This window comes from Acomys minous, assembly GCF_964271855.1.
Source record: "Acomys minous genome assembly, chromosome: 1".
In the NCBI taxonomy this organism is placed as follows: Eukaryota; Metazoa; Chordata; class Mammalia; order Rodentia; family Muridae; genus Acomys; species Acomys minous.
The window spans coordinates 21,899,859-21,923,437 of NC_140483.1; the positions used below are offsets into that span (position 1 = coordinate 21,899,859).

Here is a 23,579-nt window from a genome sequence, read left to right on the forward strand (position 1 = left end):
ATTAGGTGGCAGCAGCCTGGAGGGCTGGGGCAGGGTTGTTCATAAGGCAGCATGTGCTTTGAATCAGCATCCAATTTATGATACAGCTTCTCCAGGATCCATGGGTCCAGGAATCACAGGGTGGAAAATGGAATAGTTTCACTCACTGTCCACCCAGTGACCAACTAGGAGAATTTTTACTTTCTGTTCCTACAACCTTGACCTTAAGTTCTGCTGGCCTCAAAGTTTTGGTTCCAGAGGGAGGAGAGTTCCTTCCAGGAGCCACAACAAACATTCCATTGAACTGGAAGCTCAGACTTCCCCCCTGGTCACTTTGGGCTTCTAATGCCCTCAAACCAATAGGCTTATGAAGGAAGAACAGTGATTGATCCAGATTACCATGGAGAAATTGGACTGCTTCTCCACAATGGAGGTAAGAAACATTTTGTCTGGAGGGAAGGAGATCCTTTAGGGCATCTCTTGGTGCCACTGAGTGCTGTGACTACAGTCAATGGGGAACTACAGCAGCCTGATCAGGCAGGATGACAAAGGGCACAGACCATGCAGAAATGGTCACTCCACCAGGAAAAAAGCCAAGGCCTGTTGCGGTGCTTGCCAGGAAATACAGAATGGGTAGTAGAGGAAGGTAGTTCTAAATACCAGCTAAGGACATATGACCAGTAGCAGAAGCAAGGATTATAGTAGGCACGAGGGCTTCTGTTGCATTTTGTTAAAGATGTGTTCGCATAAATATTTGTGTTTTCTTTCCTCATTTACTTTATTCTGTGGCCTAACATCAATGAAGAGAATACCAGTGATTTTCATATTTAAGTTGAGATACTAAAAGGAGGTACCTCAAGGGACACTGCCATCTATTCTAAGTTTATAAATTGTTTGTGGTTGTATGGGGGATAGTTATATCACGTTAGCACAATTATGACCTGCCTAAATATCTAATGTGTTTGGGACTGTATGTGTGACAGGTATATTCTGTTTAGGTATTATTATGGCCTGGTTATTGTCTTCATTTAAAAATAAAGCATGACAAGAAGCTATAATTGTGTGTCACGTTGACAAGGGGTAGACTTGTGATGGCTAGTCTTGATTGTCATCCAGATCACTTGACTACTTGTCATTAACTTAACTACATGTAGAACCCAAACTCCCAGATGGAAAGCACACCTGTGAGGAATTTTTTTTTTTTTTTTGCTTAATTTGAAGTAAGAAAATGCACCTCTTATCTGTTTATTTTTTTTTTAGTTAGGAACACACACACACACACACACACACACACACACACACACACACCCCTTCAGGATTCCAACACATACTGGATTCTTGAACTTTCTGTTCACAGCCAGCCAGTCATTGTGGGATCAGCTAAACTTTAGCCTGTAAGTCAATATGTGTGTGTTTATGTATGTATGTATATGTATGTGTGTGTGTGTGTGTGTGTGAGAGAGAGAGAGAGAGAGAGAGAGAGACAGAGACAGAGAGAGAGAGACACAACTACAGAGACAGAGACAGAGACATTCATTCCATAAGTTCTGCTACTAATACCGTGTGTTTGGTGTATTAGATGTTAACTAAAGGTCCAGTGGTCAGCGGTTCTCAAACAGCTATTTAGCCACTTGGCAAAATTTAGTAACATCTGGAGACACTGATGTTCTTCACTGCTGGGGTTCAAATGTAGGGTCTGACACCATAGGCAATACCGTAAGCTTGAATAGTATCTTCACTCATAGAGAGGGAGGACAGAAAATGTGCTAGGGACGACTAGTGGCTATAATGCAAGGATGCTATTAAATGCGTCATGACAAAAGTTTTCCCAGCTTCAAATGTCAGTCAAGAAGTCCGGCTCCATATTTCTCTATGAGGGGAGTTTTGGGGAAATTCAGAGAAGGGGATTACTGTGGCAATGGTGAAAATCAAACGCTCTTTAGACACAGTTCTATCCTCTGTAAGGAGGGTGGATCCCAGGTTTTAGCAGAAGGAGAGGCCCTGGGCTTACTTTTGTACATTCTCTTGGGGAAGCAAAAACCTTATAGCTTATCTCACAAAAGCAACCTCCTCGGGTGTTCACAGACAAGGCTATGGAGATGTGGGCTGTGAGACACGTCCGGTCCCACTCCTGTACTAAGAAATGCAAGCCTAAAGTGAGCTCTTCCTGGCCAGTTGACGCTTGATGATATTTTATTAAGTTCCTAAAAGTGGAACTACAAACACACCCACCTGTAATCCTAGCAATTGGAAAGATGAATTAGGGGACTGGGAGTTCAAAGCTGACCTGGGCTGCATGGAAAGACACTGGAGTTTTTTGTTTGTTTGTTTGTTTTTGTTGTCATTTTGTTTTAAAGGTAGGAGTACCATAAATTTTAGGAGGAGAATGATCACCCAGTGTCTTCCCAGCCAACATGTGCACCCTGTAACCATCACACTCAGGCTGTGTGACCTCTAAAAGAGACCAGGACTCCACCCAGGCACCAGAGCTTTAGTCTCTTAAAACCGAGAATGGATCTGTTCCTCCTGACTTCTGCAGAATTCAGATATGCTTAGTCAAAAGAAAACAACATTGGAAGAAGCACATGGGGAATTCTGACATTGTAGTCTTTTCTTTAATACTGTCAGCTTGAGGGAAGGGTTGGCTTGACTCATTTAGGATCATTCTGGGAAGACTAAAGTACACACGTGTAATACTGGAAAGGGTTCTCTTCCAGACATGGGATTGCAGGGGGAAAAAGGGTCAAGCATGGTTATATGGGCAGCTGAAAAGACTGCATCTAAGACATAATCCCCATCCTCAGTGAGGTCTGGAACCTAGAGATTCAGGAAAGTTTGGGGATAAAATCTCCTTCTCTTTGGTTTCTGCATCTCCATAAGGTAAAATTCAACCACAGGAAAAACTCAAGTGGTAGGGGCTGATCCTCTAGAGTCATCTGAACTGCAGTCAATGAATCACAGCTTGTAAATCTAGGCTCTATACATGCCTCTTTTAAGTAGCTCTCTATGGTTCTAAGGATAGGCAGCTAGTCTTCTAGACATGTCATGATTGATGCACACATCATGGCAACTGTGGCTGTCTACACAACACCTGCACAAGATCAAGCCAGTCAGCACTCCATCATGGGACAGGGATTCCCCAAACCCCATCCTTAGCTGATGAGTTGTCAGTATTTGAAGGCTACTGAGGGAGAAGTTACTCTTCTTTGGAGCATGTGGCCACTGGTAGATTGCCCATGCCTTGGTGGATGACCCCATACCCATGTGGTAACCACTAACTGGATACTGGCAATGACGATGGTGGTGGTGGTGGTGGTGGTGGTAGTGATAAGAAGGGATTGAGTTGGAAGGGAAATGGGCTGGTGGGTTCCTAGTGGAATTGTAGGAATGCAGTTGGGGTGGATAAGATTAAAATATGGTGCACATATATGATACTTTCAAAGAATTAACAAAAAGTCTTTGGTCCAAGATTATGCAAGGGAATGCAGTAAATATTTTTTCGTCTGCCTGGCACCTGAGTCTTGCTTCTGTTTAGGGAACTTTCTAATTTATAACAGGTAAAGTCCATCAGCCACTTCAAAAGTAGGAGCTTCCATATAGCAAATTTGTGATCTCCCTTGGAGGTGTAAGATGTGCACATAGGACCTAGGATTGGCCATCCTGAAGTATCAAACTTTGAATTAGAATATAGAGATGAAAAGATGAAGGAGGGAGCAGTCACTTTAGTGGTGGACTGCTATTATCATGTTGCTAAGTGCAGAAGAAGCAGGGATTAGGGTGCAGTCTATGCCTAGTGTTATAGACAATGCTCACAAAACAGTGGCACACAGCATCATCATCCCTAGGGTAGCTTTGCAACTTTCCTGTTCTTCCTTTATCCTCTTTACTTTCAAAAAAGGTGTGATGGCTGGTTATTCTTGTTTGTCAACTTGACGACATCTGGGATGAAGTACAACCCAGAACTGGAGGGCACACCTGTGAGAGATTCTTTTTTCCTGGTGAATCAATTCTAGTCTGGACCTTTGAGGTAGGAAGACAGATACCTTTGATCCAGATCTGAGGTGGAAAGACACTTTGTCTTTGATTCAGATCTTGAGGCAGGAAGATCTGACTTTAATCTGGTCCACACCTTCTGCTGGAAATGTATATAAAGACATGGCAAAAGGAAGATTTTGCTCTCTGCCTACTGGCCCTCGCCTTGCTAGCACATTCATTCCTTCCCTGGCATTGGAGCATACTTCTTTGGGATTCCAGCATCTACTGAAGACCAGCGGAGACACCAGCTTTGTGGGACTGAGCATCTTGGACCTTCTAGTCACAGCCAGCCATTGACTGCAGCCTATAAGTTATTTTAATAAAGCCCCACATATATATGCACATATATTCACTCTACAAGTTCTGTTACTCTAGAGAACCCTAACTAATAAAGTTTTTCAGAATATCCTAGTAGTTATTGGAACCAACTGACAGATTTTTTAATAAGTTTCTTTCTTACATAGAAAATCCAAAGCTTTGTTAACTGTAGTTAGCACCGCAAAATAGGATACACAGAACAACAGGACTTGCACTATAAATTGTCTAGGTACAGAAAGGTACAGGGCAACAGGACATCTGAGTTTTTAGCTGGGCAGTTGGTGTTCTTTATTATGCAATGATACAATAGGGTTTTTTATACGTATGTATGCGTATGTAGTGTGTGTGTGTGTGTGTGTGTGTGTGTGTGTGTGTGTGTGTGTTGATGAACATGAGTGTGTAGGTGGGTGTGTTTGAAGACAGAGGAGAATGTCTGTCTTGTCCTCTGTCAGGCTTGGCTGGCTAGCCATCAAGGTCACAGGAACTGTCTGTGTCTGTGTTATAGGCACACTCAGACATGTCCATATTTTTACAGGGATACTGGGAGTTTGAACCCAGATCCTCATGTTTGCAAAGCTCCACAATGGTTATTTCTTAAGGTTTTACCAAAGTTGTGCAAGAAAGACAATAAATTGAAAGATGGCCTCTTTGAGAGCAGATGGCATGGAGACTTTAAATAGAACTGTATATAAAGTCCTTAGGAGTTTACATAGACAGACTTTTTCTGTCTACAATCTGTTGTCTAAGTGATTGAACACTCAGTCATTTGAAACTGTTTGATCAAATAATTTAATTTTTCACCTGCAGTTAAATGCAGTACACAGAGAGGTATACAGTGAGCTAGGAAGTGCCTGGTAGACCTGCAGTTCCACAGGAGGCCTAGGATATAAAATGGCCCCAGAACCAACAGAGGGAGAATCTTGAGGATCCAAGTTTTTGCTCGAGGGGGTAAACAGAGAACTTAGGTTCAAAAATCCTTTGAAGAAATAAAAAATTTCCCTGGGACAAGTCCCTCTGAGTATCCCAGGTTACTTTATAACAGCATCACCAGACCCTTGTGACTTTGGTTTAAACAGGATGCTGCTTGCTGAAAACTGTCCTTTGAAGGGCTTTGGATGGTTTCCATCCTATCATTCAAAGAGACTCCAAAGCCATCTTCAGTCTAAAGACTTGCTAGGTTGAGTTTTGTAAATAAAATACCAGTTCTTTTATAGAATGATCTCAGACAACAAGGAATTCGTTCTTTATGCTTCATTCCTTCCTCACCCAGAGCGTGGATCCTGAGGCACAGAGCTTCACCCCCAGAACATGGATCCTGAGGCACAGAGCTTCATCTAGAGCATGGACCCTGAGGCACAGAGCTTCCAGTCAGCTTCCAGAACAAAGTGCAGAGAACCAAAGTGAAAAATGTCTCCAGACTTCATGACTTGCACTCAGCCATCTGAGACAGATGTTCTATGACCTGGCTCTTTTTGGTCTTTGGGTTCTATGATCCGAGCCGGCAAAGAGTGAGATGTCTGAACTCACATGATGGATTTCCTCTGCTACAGCAGAGATGGAACGCTGTGGCCAGGGATCACTGCCGCTCCATGTCTGTGTCAGCTGCAGAGCTTGTTACCTGCTTGGGAAGCCTCACTTCCTCACACGTACGCCCGTGTAGATCTGTCACCAGGGAAGTGATGGGAGGAGGGTACAGATGTGCAGTGTCTGTCACAAGGAACTTGGGACCTGGGGCCAAGCTCAGTGTGCCTCGTGGTTCTTTTTGCTGGCAACAAGTCCTTTCTCTGAGTCTGTGGGTCAGCTCTCCGGTAGTGTCACACTGGCATAAACTGTGGTGGGATTTGGTTCCTGTGGATAAAAAAAAAGTTCACAGGCAGTGAACAAAACGCCATGCTCTGGAGAAAGGAAAGACTTAGAGTTCATGCAGTATAAGCCTTATGCTCAGAGTCTGTCACTGTCTACTTGCAAATGGGGCTATATCTCTCTTCCAAGCATAAAAACGTGCCATCAGGGAAGTGAGAAATTTGTCCCTAGTTATCTGGAAACTGGCCTTGCCCTTCCCTCTCCACCTCTTCCCTCTTCTCCTCTCCCTCTTCTCCTTTGGAAGAAACTTCCTTAACACCGGGACATCTACCATGCTGTGCTCTGTCTTCCCACCATGCAAGACTGGATCTTCTGAAACTAAGCCAAAATAAATACCACCCAAAGTTGTTCTCTTGGGTATTTTGGTCACAGTGATATAAAAATAGCTAACTGACTTTCCATAGGGCAAGGAGAGTCAAAGGAAAGGAAAAAAAAAAAAAAGACAAGAGCACTCACATCATGGCAGATAGGGAGCAGTAGCTTGTGAGCTGGAATGAAGGGTTTTATATAAGTCCTAAGTAACCAAGGCTGCAGATACTCCCTCCCCCCCCCCCCGCCCTGCCCCGAGTCCACAGCTTGTCAGTGTGTTTCACCTCATCTTTACTCAAAAATAAGATAAACAGCAGCAAACCGTTCTCTATCAGAGAGTCAGTGAGGAGAAGGCAGAGTCACCTCACCTGGATAGAATCTGGGACAGGCTCTGTGGCAGCTACATAAATGGTGGTGCAGGGTTCCCGGTCTGTTGAGGCATCATCGAGCTTCTCTGGAGGCTACAAGAGAAGCAACGGAAATGGATTAGTTGACCGGAAAGCTGAGTCCCATCCAACTTGCCCCACAGAAAAACTGTTCAAGTTCAAAAACTCCTTAGCCACTCGCTTTAACTTCCTCCCTGGTGAGAATTCTCCCAAACGTCCCTGGAGTTCACGTTAGCCACTCCCTGCGTTCTATCCTAGAGCTTACAAGGTAACTTCGTCCCTCATTAGTACTTCAAAAAAAAAAAAAAAAAAAAAAAATATATATATATATATATATATATATATATATATATATATATATATGTTCGTCGCAACTGCCGTACATTTCTTAGATACCACAGCTTGGAGAAAAGTTTAATTTAATGAGGGATTTCTGACTAGGCACAAGACAGGTGAAGGGCAGATGAAAACAACCTATTAATCAACGTTTATTCCCAGCTGCACTCCTCACTTCTCTTCCTGGTTGGGAGAATTTTAGTGTGACTAGACCTAAATGTAGGGATAAAGGACGGAGTAAATAACTTATACTTTCTCTATTCAATGGGGAAATTTTACAACAAAGGCTGTCCTAAAAATCACCTAGAGTTGTATTGGGAGTATGCTATTGTTTTTCCCTTTAGGATTTTTATCTAGGTCTAAGGAGTTAGTTACTTTAAGCACAACTTTAACAACTTCACATGGTTTTGTTCCTCATGTCTTCAATCAGGGCCACTGATTTTCACATCTCCAGGGTTACCACACTGGAGTAACATCAGGTGTGTAATTATTTTTGCATAGTCCTTGTGAACGGAAACCCTTGAAATAACAGTATAGGGCAGGGCCCATGCTAAGCTCTGCAGTGGTTCCTGTCAGAGAGGCAAAAGTTGTTTAGTTTTCTATGTGATTATGTTCTGCTTTTTGGTTTCTTGAGACAGGATTTCACTATGTAGCCTTGGCTGGACTGGAACTTGATATGTAGACCAAGCTGGACTCAAACTCGTAGAGATCCACCTGCCTCAGCCTTCTGAGGCATTCACCATGACACCCAGCTCTTATTGCATTCTCTGTAAAGATGCTGCACAGCAATTATGATGGAAACAAAAGAGATGCTCATTTTTGAATTATTTTCTGTTATCTTTATAAAAATGAAAAAAATTTAAGGATGTGGGTAATTCTGTACATATTGATATGTAAAACAATAATGATGGGTTTTATATTTAAAATACATGTAAATTAAAAAAAACAATTAAATAGAACATAAATCAAGATGCAAAATTATAGTGTAGTTAAAGTACCGGAGTATAAAAAAAAATAAAAGGAATAAATGTGTGTTAAGAAGTCAGAAATGGCCAGGCAGTGGTGGCACACGCCTTTAATCCCAGCACTGGGGAAGCAGAGGCAGGCAGATCACTGTGAGTTCGAGGCCAGCTTGGTCTACAAAATGAGTCCAGGACAGCCAAGGCTACACAGAGAAACCCTGTCTCAAAACAAAAACAAAACAAAACAAAAACCAGAAATAAAAAAAAAAAAGAAGTCAGGAATCTATTTGACAATGTCTAGGGTATCTACTAAAAATACAGAAAGTGACTATTTAATTACTAATGCAACGAAGAATAAAGTGGAATAATAAGACTATAAAATCCTTCATCAAAGAAACTATAATCTTAGAGATTCTCACCAATAAGTTCTGCCAAATACATATGGGGAAAAATATGATCACTCCTACACAAACATCTCCAGAGAATCACAGAAAGAAAACACAACCAATCTGGCCCCCAAAAGATACACACTGCCAGAATCAGGGTGTTCTGCTCTGTGGAATTAAGGCCAGAACATCAAGGGGAGGCCAGTGGATCAGAGTGGGCCCTGCACCCAGTGCGGGATGCCCTAAGAGCTGGAGAAGAGAAGGCAGAGGCACATGGAGATGGAGGCAGAAGTTATGGTGTAGCCACAAACCGACAAAAAAAAGGCTGTCTGGAGCCGTTGGATCACACCGAGGTAAAGGATTCTCTCAACAGCTTCTGAGGGCTTGCGGTCCTGCCCGTGGAACAGCTTCATTTTTAAATGTGTGGTCTCCGTAACTGATGTAAACTAAATTCTGGTTGTTTAAACCACCGAATTCGTAATGACTTGCTTGGGCAGTTGATGGAGAGAACACAAGCCTCAGCCATTTGTAATGTTAGCATAGTCATGATAGCAAAACCTCGCCAGGGTGCTGCAAGGGAGGAGGAATGACAGACCAGCCTCACCCCGAAACTAACTGGGAAACAACAAACAAAAACAAACCTGGAACCGTTAACAAAACGCTGGAGAAATAAAACCCAGCAATATTATAAAGGACCAAACGTAATTTGTTCTATTTCAGGCATGCTAATAGGTTTGACAGTGGCAGATAAGTGAGGGAAAACCAGCCAGAAGATTATCCCAACAGAGGCAAGAAGAGTGTTGATAAAATAGAACACCGCCTTGTGATAAGTTGCCTAGCAAACCAGGAATAGAAGACAACGGTTCCTGTGCTGGAATTGAAGCCAGGGGTCCATGTATGCCAGCAAGTAGCTTATCATGGAGTTATATCTCTAGCCCCAGACAATATTCTCTTTAATTTTTTTTCCATTTAATTTTTGAGACAGGTAGGCAACCTGGTTTGAAACTTTCTATGTAGTCCAGGCTAGCCTTGAACTTGCCATCCTCTTGCCATCACCTCCCAAGTGTTAGGATTACAGACATGGTCTGCCATGCTTATCCTGAAGATTTTTAATTTTTTAATCTTATTTTTAATTATATGTGCGTGCGCATGTGCGTGTGCATGTGTGTGTGAGAGAGACTGTGTATATACATTTATGTATATGAGAGAAAGTACCCTCAGAGTCCAGAAGAGGGCATTGTGTCCCCTGGAGCTGGTGTTATACAGGTGGATGTAAGCGGCTAGCCTAGGAATTGAACCCAAGTTCCCTACAAAAAAACGGTATACACTTTTAACCCTTGAGTAACCTCTAGGTCCCTTACACTATTTTTAATGTGGTAAAAAGCTTACTGTAACAACATTTCTGTTAAATGTCTACTTAGTGGTGGTGTACTTGTATCAAAAGCTTTCCTCCCTGCTACACAGAGAAACCCTGTCTGGGGGCTGTGGGGAGTCAGGGAGGAGGAGGAAAGCTTTCCTTTCAAGTCTGGAACCTTATGAGACTGGCAGTGTTACTAGTTCTGATCATCATTATGTGGGAGATCTCAGCCAGTGAGATCAGGCAAAGGAAAGCAGGCAAGCTCTGTGGCAAACAGACTCTTTGAAGATGATGCCGTGGTGTAGGAGAAAACTCAAATCATCAACAAACAAATATGGTAACTTCTAATCAATTCAGTGGTATTGCAAATACAAAGTTGATATACAAAGATTAGTTTTTGATATGTCAATAGCAAGTAACTAGAATCTAAAAAAAAAAATTTAAAGGTATTTTCCAGTACTATTCTAAGATATAAAATGCCAGTCGGCAAATTAGAATAATATAGTCTTATTTGGGAAATTATAAAGCATCATTCAGAGAAACTAAATAAGACTTAAAGAAAGGATAGGGGACAGATTCAAAACAATAAAGATGTTTACTCTCCTCAGTGGTATATTTGGTGCTAATTAATACTCTAGTAAGATTTGGTGAGAGGGGTTTAACAAACTGATTTTGAACTATATATCAAATGCAAAGTACAAAAATTTGTGAAGAATGTTTGAAGAAAAAGAACAAATAGGGAGATATCAGATATCACAATTTATATCTCCACTCAACAGTTTGGCCAGAATATAGAACATCAAATAGAACTACATATCATGGGACCTCAAATTATAATGAATATGGCATGGCAGCCATGGAACAACCTGTACAACAAATGACCACTAGAACATATCCTTGTGGGAAAACTTGGCCTCTCTTATACACAACTCAAAAACATTTCTTAGGTATATGATAAATAAGTGTGAAAGAGGATGCTGGAAGAGTATTTGTATTACCTAGGACTGAGAAAAATTTCTCAAACACGTTATAAGAAGTGATAACTGTAAAGGAAGAAGTTACAAATTGTTTTACCCTGACATTCAGGGGTATTCTTTTTCAGGAGGTCTTGCTGAGAAATTACGAAGGCAAGACACACGTGATATGGATCTAACCTCTAAAGGGCTCACTTCTCAAATGGCTTTTTGGTTTACATTCATTTTTTTTTTAAAGGTTAAAACTCAAAGGTAAACGGGTAAGAGATTTGAAAGTCGGGTGATTTTAATATGGCAATAAACATATGAAAGTTCTTATCAGAAAAACAAAGCCATAGTAAGACCCCCCCCCCACTGGTATGGATAAAAGAGCAGATAGGAATAAATTCTGGCTAGCATGTACAACTATTCAAACTCATTTATTGGAAAAGTAAATTGACACCCATCTTGAAGAACAATTTGGTCTTAACCAGTCAATTGGAGAATGTAAATGCTCTATCATTCATCAAAATCTACTTCTAGGTATGTGCTTACCAAAAAGATATAGACATATTCACATGAATTTCATAATGACCTCAAACTGGAAATAACCTAGATACCCATTTATAGTCAACTAGATAAATATATTCTGAAACAACATATTTAATGTGTATGCTGTGTTCAAAGACATGTATGAATTTATAACCAGATGCAAGAAAAAAATACTGATGGATTCTATTTCTATAAGGGCCAAAAAAGAAAACTATAATTCATATTTCTAAAAGGCAGGAAAGTGGTTATTTCTGGGCAGGAGATGGGGAGTCGTGCTGCAGAGATGTTGTGAAGGAACAGGCTATGTGGGCGGTGTTTCGAGGTAGAAGACTCAAACTGAGAACTGTAATGTCTTCTCAAGTAGGTCAGTAGGTTTGAGGCAATCCTAATTTTTTTGTTTGTTTGTTTTGTAGTACTTGAGGAGCTGATTTAAAAGATATGTTCAGCCTCAGCTAAGTGGACATTTGGGTAAGGGGGTACCATTGGGGCTCTCATGGCCTTAGATGAGGTGCGGTCTCAACAGGGGTCTATGGGTGATATAATATACCCAGGAGACCACTAGCAGGCAGAAAAAAAATTTTTTTTTTTTTGCCTAGGACTGTCTCCTGATCCTCAGAAATGAATTTATTGTACTATTGTGTAGTTATCTTTACCTTTATTACTTTTGCTCAAGAATATGCCCCGACCACCTCCTAAGTGGCCAGATCCTGGCCTAAAATATCCCCTAGAGTTAATGTCTAGAAAACAACAGTACCTAACGAGGATCCTATAGACGCCCCATCTCTTACTGCTAACATATATATGTATGTGTTCCCTGATTCTGTCTTGTCTTGTGTTTTCCTGTCACTCCCTTCTTACTTCAGTGGTCACGTTACCTCAGCTTTGTTTTCTCTCCTCCTCGTTCAACATGCCATCTTTTGTTTGAACCCCCTCTGACTAGCATTGTCAGGATCCTCCCTTTCTGGCCCTCACTGTGCTTTGCAGATGCCTTTATTTGGGTCAGGCCAGTACGACACACAATAGCTTTTCCTCACCTCTCCCTCTTTCCCCAAGCCTGCAGTCATCAAGAAAAAAGTTTGAGGACATGCAGTAGAGGCTCCTAGGATGCTGCCACTGGAAGTGCCCAACGTCATCTGTTCACAACTTCATCTCACTACCATGAAGAAGCAGGTGGCTGCATTGCCCAGTGTTTTCTATTGTTTCGAACAATCTAGAGCTCCAGTGACGCTGGTTTAATAACTTTTAGGGGAAGCTGCTGTTCTTGACTTTTCTGCTTTTCCAATTTCTCTGCTCTAGAACCCTACAGAACCACGGGTGCGTGCGAGGTGGTCTAGTGAGGAATGGTGTGGGAAGCATGCCGGACATGTCCCAAGGAGAACGTAGAACTTACCCCTGACTTCTGTACTTGGGCATAAATAGTAAGGCCCTTGTCTTCTGCTGGTGGCTGGCGGTGAGTTGTTTCACCTGGAAAGAAAGAAAGACAGACAGTGGTTGTCCTCCTCTGGACCTCAGTCGGACCCTCAGCTCAGTCCTGCCTGGCCTTTAGTCTCCACAGCAGAGTCACCTGCCCCAGCACTGCTACAGGAACAAGGCACTAGTTCCCAGTCTCTACTCAACTGCTTATAGCATTGGATTGGTTACTTGATCTGTCGAGACCCGTGTCCCTTCCTATCGTATGGAATTTGAACTGCCTGTCTTGTGGGATTACTGTAAAAATGAAACGAGAAGATGCAACTCTACTACACCAGTTACACTAGCAGACAGCGAGTGTCTAATACGTGGCGAGCATCTTTCCTCAGCACCTCTGCCTCTCTTTCTTCTTCCTCACTCCTCCTCTTCTGTCCTCTTTTCCTCTTCCTCTCCTCCCACCCTCCCCGGCAAAACAGAGCCTGGATCTATAGCCCCAGCTGGGTTCAAACCCCAAATCCTCCTTGCCTCAGCCTCCTAAGCGGCAGGGTTGGAGCAGCCGCCGCGATGCTGAGCTGTGGGTGCTATTTCATTGCCTTGCCGTTCAGTTACTTTGATCTCTATTTTTGTGTGGCTCTGCTCTCCTAATAGGGTCCTCGGTTTTCTGAGGCTGCAGCTTGTTATTTATAGCGTGCCTTTTATTCTCCAGCTGGTAACGCGTGCTTCCCTCACAGCTTTCTTTATCTCCCTATTTCTGGAGGGCTCGATGTGGGTGTGGGTGGGTGTGGGACGGTGGGATAGGTGGGATGATCCACTTGGAAGTGTCTGGAAAACAACCCAGCATGCCGTTCTTTTGCTCACACTCTAGAAAACTAGCTCAGGGCCTGCGGTGCCTGTAAATTGATGAGTTGTAAAAGGTTTTAATTTTTAGCTGGTATTTAAATGTTTTCTTTTTAAGTGCTAAAGAAACTCCTCATCATAAAGATTCAGGTTGGATAGAAACACACAAGACTATAACCTATAACTCCCTCTCCCTCAATAACCAACCCCCCCCCCATTCCATTCCCAGAAGGAATCAATTTTAAAAGTTTCCTGTATGTCCATCTCTGGGCAACATGGTGCTTTCTGTAAGGAGATAAATATTCCCTCTGCATAGACTAACAGCCGCAAGTGGCAAGCAAGTACTTGAAATATCTGACTAGTGAGACTGAGAAACTGTTACTTAATAGTAGTTCAATTCAATATGGGAGGGTACAGTTCTAGATATTGGCTATATTTTATAGGTTTTTCTCTTTTTTTACACAAATGGTACCATTGTGCCCACACATCTCTCTAAGTTGACCTTTTCACTTAAAATGTGTTCAGAGGCTTTTCATGCAGCATGCACTTTTTCTACCACTGAACCACTCCCCTTGCACGCATCGTGCACTAGATAGCATGTGAGAAGGCAGGAACCTGGCCTGTGGAGGACTTGCAGGGACTGTTGTAGGATATGGGCTGAGCATACAAGCTCTGCCCAGAGGAAACCATAGTCTTTAGGGTAAACTTAGTTATGCCAATTAATTTCTCCTCTTGAAAAGCCGGGAACACATTGCTGAGAAACGAGCTACAAGAAGTGCAAAGAAGTGCACTTTGGGCTGGAAGAGAAATGCCTAGTCTTATGCATGATGTAAGCATAGCAGGAAACGCTGATCTAGGGCGTGGTTCTTGGTGAGGGAATGAGGAGGAGTCACTAGGGAAGGTCAAGGGATTCGAATGAGGTCAGTGGGTTGATTTTTCTCTGTGGGCTGTGGGGATAGTACACCTGACAGTTCTATTCTCACTGGGGTGTGTGTGTGTGTGTGTGTGTGTGTGTGTGTGTGTGTGTGTGTGTGTAAGAGAGAGACAGACAGATGTACGGACACATAGAAAAAGACACAGAGAGACAGAGACAGGCAGAGAGAGACAAAGAAACAGACAGAGAGAGAGAGACAGACACACACAGAGAAAGACAGAGATGTAGAGAGACACAGAGAGAGGAAGAGAAAGAATTGGAGGGCAGGACTCATAGAACCATTCTCAGAAATGGTTGGTGGTAGGAGAAGGGTGCAAACTACTTCTATGAGACATTCTTTCATTTCAAATCCACTAGAGCTTACAAGGTGAGACCCACTTGCCCAGCCCTCCTAGGTGCAGTCAGGGATACGAATTGAGACAGACTCAATCTTTAGGGGCTTTCACCTTGTAGGCCGGATTAGGATGAAATTTAGAATCGGTAGGACAGCCCCAAATAATAAAAAAATAAAAATAAAAAAAAAAAAAGGAAAGAAAGAAAGAAAGAAAAGAAAAACATTGAATCAGGATAATTTAGATTCTCTTTCTCTCTGTCCCATCTCTCCCTTTTCATCTCCCTCCCTCCTCACCCCTTCTCCCCTCTCTTTCTCCCTCCTCTTTTTCAGCACAGAAACAGATTTTCAGGAGCCAGCTTAACCTTGCTGCAAGACAGTTAAGTCTTAGGATGTAATGGGAAGATCCAAGCCCTAGACCTTAGCCTTAAAGCTAGCATTAGCATTTGCTGTGTGGAATTGACCAGAGCACATTATCTCAGTGGGGGGCTTTTTACACACTGTAGTTGTTAGACCAGAGCATAAACCATTATTGATTTTTCAGCTCTCACATGAAGCAAGATGTTGTCTTTTCATTTGTTTTTGAGGCAGGGTTCCTCTGTGTAGCCCTGGCTGTTCTGGAGCTCACTCTGTAGATCAAGCTGGCCTTGGTCTCAAAGAGATATGCCTCCTGAGTGCTGAGATTAAAGGCATGAATCACCATGGCCTGGCCTAAGAAGTTTTGTCTCATATGACAGTAACTTCAAGTACTTTAAACCTGCTGTAAGTACTGTTTCTAGAATCTTCCATTATAGTCTTCTGCTGACTTTAATACTTAAACTTTTACCCACTCAAGAGATGTATCTGAAAAGAAGAAGAAGAAGAAGAAGAAGAAGAAGAAGAAGAAGAAGAAGAAGAAGAAGAAGAAGAAGAAGGAGAGAGAAGAGATGTATCTGTCCATAGATGTATGTGTATATCTGTGCATCATCCAGGAAAACCACTGTGTGGTGCTCTCTGTGTATCAGTTTGCCAGTCGCCACAGCAATACCACAAAGGGCATAACAGTATCCTTGCTTTGCAGATGATGAGCAGTTTGCTTGGATATATGTCTCATTGGTGGCAAAGTCTGCACCCCATGCTTTTGTTTCTTTGTTTGGGGATAGGGTCTCACTATGTAGCTCGGGGATGGTCTAGAATCTACTGCTGGAATGATCTTCCTGCCTCAGACTTGCAAGCAGCTGTTACTACAGACTAGTCTCACAGCACACTGCCCAATGCCCACCCTCGTAACTAGTGTATTCTGTTGGAGATGAATTTGCCAGAACCGAGTTAGAACTCTTCAGAGTTAGGCAGCGTTTTGGCGAAGGCACTGCTGGACATTGCCAATAGAGTCTCCTAAGCAATGTCTTGTGGAGGGTGTAGCAACTAAACGTAGGTTCTGGCAGAGGTTTGTTTGGCACTGGATTACGAGGCATAAATGGTGCCTAGAAAAGCTGGGTCTGTGTTTTAAAGGTGGTGGTGGGGCCGGCAGGGGGTGGGGGCGCGGGCAGGTGAGGGGGAGTACTGCTCCCTCAGAGCTCAGCCACGTGCTGAGCAGAATGCAGTGAGGAGCCCAGTGAAAGGCTAGCACAGCCTCACTAGCTCAGCTAGGTGGGAAATGCCACCTGCTTTCCGAGCCTCCGTACCTCACCGTTTTCCTATAATGAAAGCTAAGTGGATCCACTCCCAGACCCCTTATCTCTCAACTGAAGTTTTATCTGAATAACACCCCCCTCCCCCACCGTCTCAGTGAGCTCTTCTATGGAGGAAGTGAGGCAGAGAGAGGTACGCCTCTGTGCTGTGATCGGCATCTTCTTACATAAGCAAAACCAACAGGAACGTGCTGAGGTAAGGGCTTTTCTAAGAAGATCTGCTTGAGAACGGCGCCTGAGCCACTGTGCTCCGCCCTCATTAAGAGAGGGCCAACCGGGGTATCTGAGTGAGGGTGCTCTAATCCAGAGCGGGGGAGTGGTAGTCAGTAAGGCTGAGAAAGTGAATCACAGGACAATTTGGAAGAAATACCAGGCATTTCAGCTTAGAATCATACAGCCTTACTGCTTTTGGCCTTCTTCCCTAGGGCACGTTCCATGGATCCAAGAGCTCTGAATTCTCTCCTCTAGCAGCATGGCGCGCCTCCTATTTTGATTCCTTTCGCTTCTGTACAAGCCAAACTTCGGTGCTGAATTTAAATGATCTGTGCGTGTCTTGTGCGTTCGACATGTGTGGCTTTCCTCCGCTGATTCCCTTAACCTGGTACAGGGGCTCAACAGACTAGAGTTGGGCTGAATTGAGCAAGAGCTCAAGATGTATTTATTTAGTGTTGTTCACAGGGGCCCCCAGCCAGAAAGTCAGGGTGGTGAGATTGAGTCTGTACTTTGAGAGTTTACGAGATCTTACTGTGTGTATATATATATATACACACACACACAAGAGTCTGTGCTTGTATAAAATCCATTCCACTTATCACTGGCACTGGAAGCCCCATAAGAATTCCCTTCTTGTAAGGCACCCTACCTTGTCTTTTTAGCATTATTATTGCCGTGGAAACTAGGAAGATGAGTATAACGCCTCCTAGTGGTACAGCAGCATATGGTATCCATGATCTTGATTCTGAAAAAAAAAAAAAAAGTCAAAAGGACAATCTCGAATGCACTGTGGGTTTAAAAACGCCCCACCCAAAAGTGAGAGGCCTGAGCCTCATGCTCTGTTTCCGTATCTGTCTCCCCAGGGAGATGTTGGTTTGCATGGTTTCAGAAATCAACTTAGGCCACTAAGGTTTCCATGTCTACCCTCTTACCTACCCTCACTTTACTACTATCCCTGACTTTCACATTTCTAACGTCATAAAGTTGTCTAAGTCAAGTGCTCTATTTTCCCTTTAGCCACCACTTGTCTGAACTTAACTTATCTGTGTCTTTCCTAAGCCAAGCTCTTGCCCTGTTTCTTCTCCATTTAAAAAAAATTTAAAGTATCATGTGTCCATTTTTGGTAAAAGGGATGTGACAGTCCCGTGTGCTTGGCCCCATGCCCCCAAACTACTCCCATGAGACAACTGGGAGGAAGAAATCTGCTTTTCTTCTTTAAAAAAAATAATAATAAACACAATAGTGCTATTATTGCTTTTAAATGCAAATAACAGGTTGGACCCACCAGACCTGAACTAAAAGAAAAGCATGTGGCTCTTCCTGTCTATAATTGTCAGATTTTAAATTAGCAAAGCTAACTGAGGCTTGAAATCATAGGTACAACTTTTGTAACATTCTCTCCTTCAGCCACTGTGCTGAATCCTTTTGAACCAAGAACACCATTTTGGAAAGCAGGGAATAAGACCTTTATCCCAATCAGCAACATCTATGGCTCACTAACAATATTGGGCAGTTGCTAAGCACTTTCAATAGTGACTTTTGTACTGTGATGTATTTAATCAGAACAGTCCCAAGGGGTACTTTTATTGTTTCCATTTTATAAGCAAGGAAAAAAAGTGAAGAAAACCAAGAACAGTAGGAGACATAACGAATACTAAAGACAGACTCCCTGGGAACCCGAGAGACGCCTGGACTCTGAGCGGACTATGAGGAAGCCCAGAAGCACTAGGTTTCTAAGTAATAGCACTAAGTTCTCGTGTAACTGTGAGACAGATGCAAAACAGTTCAACAGTCTTGATCAAAAAAGGAGAAAGGCTCGGTGTGGTGGCTGCTCAGCAGGCAGGATAGAAGGGCTATGGAGTCAGACCCCTGCCTGCCTTAAAAAGGAAATAAATGGATGAATGAGCAAAGGTGGATAAGCAGAGAGTTGGATTTGTATAGCACATCAAATGGGGAAGGCAGCATGCCAGCTACTCAATCTGCATGGCATATGATGTGACAGCTGAGAACCCGCTGTACGTACATGTGCATGTAGGCATGTAGGGCTAACCAGAAGTCAGTCAATTGGGTCAGATTTTTTTTTCTGTCAGTCCCAGGGACACACAGAGAAAACTCCCCAGTACAGATAAGAAGCAGAGGCAACAGCTGAGCTTCTTTCTCAAACCCTGGTACTGGTCCAGCAAATCACGATAGTAACACTTCCTATTTTGAGAGAGTTCCTCTTTCTTCCTCTAACATATGCACCTTGAGAAAGTCTATAACAAAAGCTAATTTAAGAACAAACACTTCAACCATTTCCAGAGATAACATTTCTTCTAAGTTTCAAATGCAATTTACAAAAAGACCAAAAATCAAGGTGATGCCTCTGAGATTGAAAAAAAAAAAAAAATAACAGATGACAGACTTTCGTGCGGACTTGCCTGCCAAACCCACCTTTCTCACCTCCCCAGGCCTTCTGCTGGCAGCCCTGCTGCCCACCTACTCACATAAGTCAACATCTACAGGCATATGGTCGAGGCTCTCAGGTGTGGTAACACCAGGCCTGTGTCTTTTCAGGATCTCAACAGGATGAAATCAATCCACTGCCTATATCCTGAGCCATAAATGACCAGCTTCTGCCAGAGATGAGAAGAAATCTGGCCATCATCTTGAAAGATATTTTATCAACTTTAATTTTTTTCCTCTGCCTTTTAAGATAGGGATGAATATATTGGTGGATATTTTTATAGGACCATTGGCTTTAAAAAAATTAATGGAACCATATAAAATGTTTAGTTTACATAACCCACTAGTTTCCCATTGCCTGGGAGAGCTAAGGCTCTTTAGGTGGCCAACCTACCTCTTTACCATCTTCTTTCCACACTATACTCCCCTTCCTGGTGATGCTCCCGCGGTCCACCACACCTGCTCAGGGCCGATGCTCAGGCCACTCTTCCTTCCTCAGTGTCACCTTTCCTGAACCATCCAACCCTATTCTGCCCTCTCCTCAAGACTTCAGCACCACATGTAGCTTATGTCACACAGCTTAGCACCTGTGTTTTTCCTCCATTGTCTCTGCAATGCAAACCATTTTAACTGATGGTACTCAAAGCCAGACAGATGGCTTCAACTCTACAGGTACTAATTAATAACTGTATCTCAGAGAGTCTTTCATAGCCTCCGAGGCCTGTTTCATCACCAATACAACGAGCATAAAGATACTTAGTCCACAGGGTTGTTCTGATGAGCCACAACAATAAGGTAATAAAGTGTTCCCAACTATGTTTAGAATCTGTTACATATTCAGTGACCATCACCTGCTTCTGCTAGCCTCGGTTCCCAGGGAATGGCTAGGAGGCCAGAGACATCTGGGCTATAAACAGATCCTTTTTCAGTCCTTTCAGTCCTTCCAATGGTTGATTGGAACAAGAAGATGAATTTGCACTCAAATGCAAAAGCGTCCTCCTCATCAAAGCGCAGAGGTGCTGCTGTTCCATCCCATCATTTGGTTACAACGTAGCAGGCCGCAGGTGCCTGTGCTCATCCACTTGCTGCTGCTAGCCACCAATCATGACATTTATATGGAAACTAAGTATCAAGGACTTGAAGCTTGGAGGAATGCAGACAAATACGAACACAATGCTGCTTATCTAGCTTGTTGGGGTCAGGTTACCCACATCATTATTCCTCGGGGGAAGGTCTTATTGTCTGTCTTTTGGCATCCATTAAAGCATATCTTAAGTACTATGGATCCTCCAGAGAGAAATCTTAGTAGTAGTCTCTTTAAAATAATTTTTTTCCATTCAGTAAAGTGCTAAAGACTTTGTTACAGAAGTTGTACTTAGGTAAAACCTCTCTAAAGGCAGTCTCTGTGCCTTTTCTTTATTTTTACACACCCCACTCCATCAGATACAGGACACGAAGAGACTCCATATACACTTGATGAACCTAAGTTATTGAATATGAATGGGTTTTAGAAAACTGTCATGTATTCTTTTGTTAAAAATTATCAGAGTGTTAAATATGTGCCGGTCTCAGAAGGCATGCTGGGTCACTATCTGATTCCCCAGAGATAGGAGTCAAAGGAAGTACCAATGACCTACTTGGCTTTGCTGTGTGATAACACCATGAAGCCACAAAGTATGCTTTTTTGAGGCGCCCACAACATGATCTGTGTTTCCACTTCCAAACCAGAAAATCCTACTCTTCCTCCTTTTGTTCACTCCTATAGTGATGCCACTCAGGACAATCATTCTACAAAATCAGATAAAACTTGTCCTTGGTGCTACAAGCCTTTCATTATTAACAAAGAAACACTACCTCAACTTTCTTGATTTCTTCTTTTTTTTTTTTTTTTTTTTTTAGGCAGAGATATGATGCTTTGCCCCTCTGCAGAAACCCTTTAGAGGTAGCTAAGTGGGCTGACTGAAAACACCTGTGCAATTAGAGCAGTTCTCCACTATGAGCTGGGAGTTCAACAAGAAAACCCGTCAGAGCCACACCTCCAAGGAAAACGCCGGCCTGCTTCTTTTTCCCTTCTTGTCTCTGACAATTGGTTGTCACGGTGACGCAAAAGCTTCTCTCCCTTCGGAGTCCTTAAATCATATTATTTAAGGAAGAAAAAAGAAGACAAAACAGAACCCAAGAAGCAAGTGTAGTTAATGCCGGGAGCCTCTGAGGATGCTCACATAACGGTCTGAGAGTACCGGATCTCTTTCCTGCCTTTCATGTGGTTTCGTCAGCAAGACTGCTCACATGGAACACAGCTCCTTGAAGAGGTTGACGGTCTTCAAGAGATGTCTTCATACTGGTAGTTTCCAGTGAGAATTGGGGGGTGGGGAGAGGGTACTAATTTAAAGTCTGGGAGCATCTAAGAAAATTATTTTGTGAGACCCACACCTTCTGGAAACACCCATCACACCAGCCTGTTCCACCTAGAGAGTGTTGCAAAGGGTGCTAGCCATAAGTCCGGGATCATTTCGCCCATCCTTCCATGGCGGTCCAAGTCAATTCTGGACATGTAGCTGGCCAGCTAGTAACTGTACTTCTTAGCCATGGAATGAGGCTGTGGCCAATGAGAAGCATCTGACCTCTTTCCTCTCACTGTTGTTGTCAGGTTGGCTAGATGGAGCATCCCTTTCTTGCTGGATTTTTAAGCAACCATCCTCGAGCACACAGTGCTTTTAAAACACACTGGCTAAGGACAGCTGCAGGTCCCACGGAGGATCCCCTGTCGAGCCATATCTGTGTGCTTCAGGTGACCTAGATAAGGATGTCATACGGCCCAGAATTTAGGCCTTGCCATAAGAGACTTCGCCGTGATGGATACTGAAGATGTAGGAAATTCCTAACTGGCAATTGAAACATGGATGATTATAGAACTAGACAGCCTAGACAAATATGGTTAAAACTTCTTTCCAAGGAACATATGTGTTCATGCACAGTTCATGCACAGTTCACTTTAGCTAAGTCCTGACACCAAAAAGATGTGCCAACATCACGCTATATTTGGCCTCAAAGTACCATGAGTGACTTGGAAGTTCTTGTTAATTGAAGTGAAAACAAAAAGTGTCTTCAAGAGAACTTTTCTGACTTTCTGATAGCAATGTCTGATGAACCCTCAGCCTACCATACACTTTGACTCCAGGCCTGGGGTTTCCCTTGGTGCACGCTATGTAAGAAGTCTTAGTTAACACTAGCCTTCGCTGCTTTGACCCGGGCCACAGCATATTTTGATGGATTATTGTCTTCATGTCATCCTATAACTAGTTGCTTTTTCTTCTGCCTCTTGCTGACCCCACTCTATTCATGACACCATGTATCTTCTTGTTGAAATGAAAATACAATGGACCCTATTTTCTGCCTAAATCTGTCAGTTCCTGTCACCTGCAGGATGATGTAGACTGCGGCATTGGCCTTCTCTGCTTTTGTCAGTGAGTTTGGGTAACATCCGTTCATTCCTCAAAGCCCCATCTTTGATGACCATCTTTGATGATCTCTGAGAGCCAGGGCTGTTCATTCCGCCTTTTTATTACTTTGCACATACTTCCGGTCTTATAACCTCTCGTACCCTGTGGTCTAGGATACTTGTGTATATACCGAATTATCTTCTTAAGAACAAAGATTTCATCTCTTCCTTTTTTCATCTTTGTGTGATCAGTACCTTGTATGATGCCGGAACATGATAAAGCCTCAATATAGGTTTTGTCAAAGTAAACACACTGCTTTAAAAAATTAGCCACTTCCATCTACAAAAACAAAGTGGTATATCAGCAGTTTTCAAGCTATGGGTCACAACCCCATTCATGGGGTTGTCTAAGACATTGGAAAACACAGATATTTACATTATGATTCATAAGAGTAGCAAAATACAGTTAGGAAGTGTCAACGAAAATAATGGTTGGGGGTCACCCTAACATGAGGAATTAAAGGGTCTCGGTATTAGGAAGGTTGGGAAATACTGTGACAGACTAATAAACATGGTGTTTCAGTAATTTAGGTAATTTCCTCTACAGCTCTGTGTCGAGGAAAGGTCATGCTGCAAAATGCCTGTGTGTCTGCCTTGGATGTGGTGAGGGCCTCCTCCATCTTTGGAGGTGGAAGAGCCTTTATTTGAACTATGAGCTAAACTGTGTCCTTTTAAAAAAATCCATATTTGGAAGTCCTGAGGATGTGTCTTTAATTGGAGGTGGGAGCTTTACAAAAATAATCAAATTAAAACTAGGCTGTTTGTGTAGAGCTATGGCTTAATTGCTACACCTACCAACCC

At 42.8% G+C, this 23,579-nt stretch overlaps 1 protein-coding gene across 1 annotated transcript in view; it reads right to left on the reverse strand.

The window, feature by feature from the left end:
- Positions 1-5,119: 5,119 nt before the first annotated feature.
- Positions 5,120-23,579, reverse strand: part of SLAMF1 (signaling lymphocytic activation molecule family member 1) — a 31,839-nt gene continuing 13,379 nt past the window's right edge. The window contains exons 4-7 of the mRNA XM_084780263.1: positions 17,481-17,576; positions 12,827-12,900; positions 6,873-6,965; positions 5,120-6,180 (exon numbers count right to left, since the gene is read on the reverse strand). Of these exons, the coding sequence (XP_084636389.1) occupies positions 6,130-6,180; positions 6,873-6,965; positions 12,827-12,900; positions 17,481-17,576 (314 nt within the window). The 3' untranslated portion in view covers positions 5,120-6,129. The remainder of the gene's footprint in view (positions 6,181-6,872; positions 6,966-12,826; positions 12,901-17,480; positions 17,577-23,579) is intronic.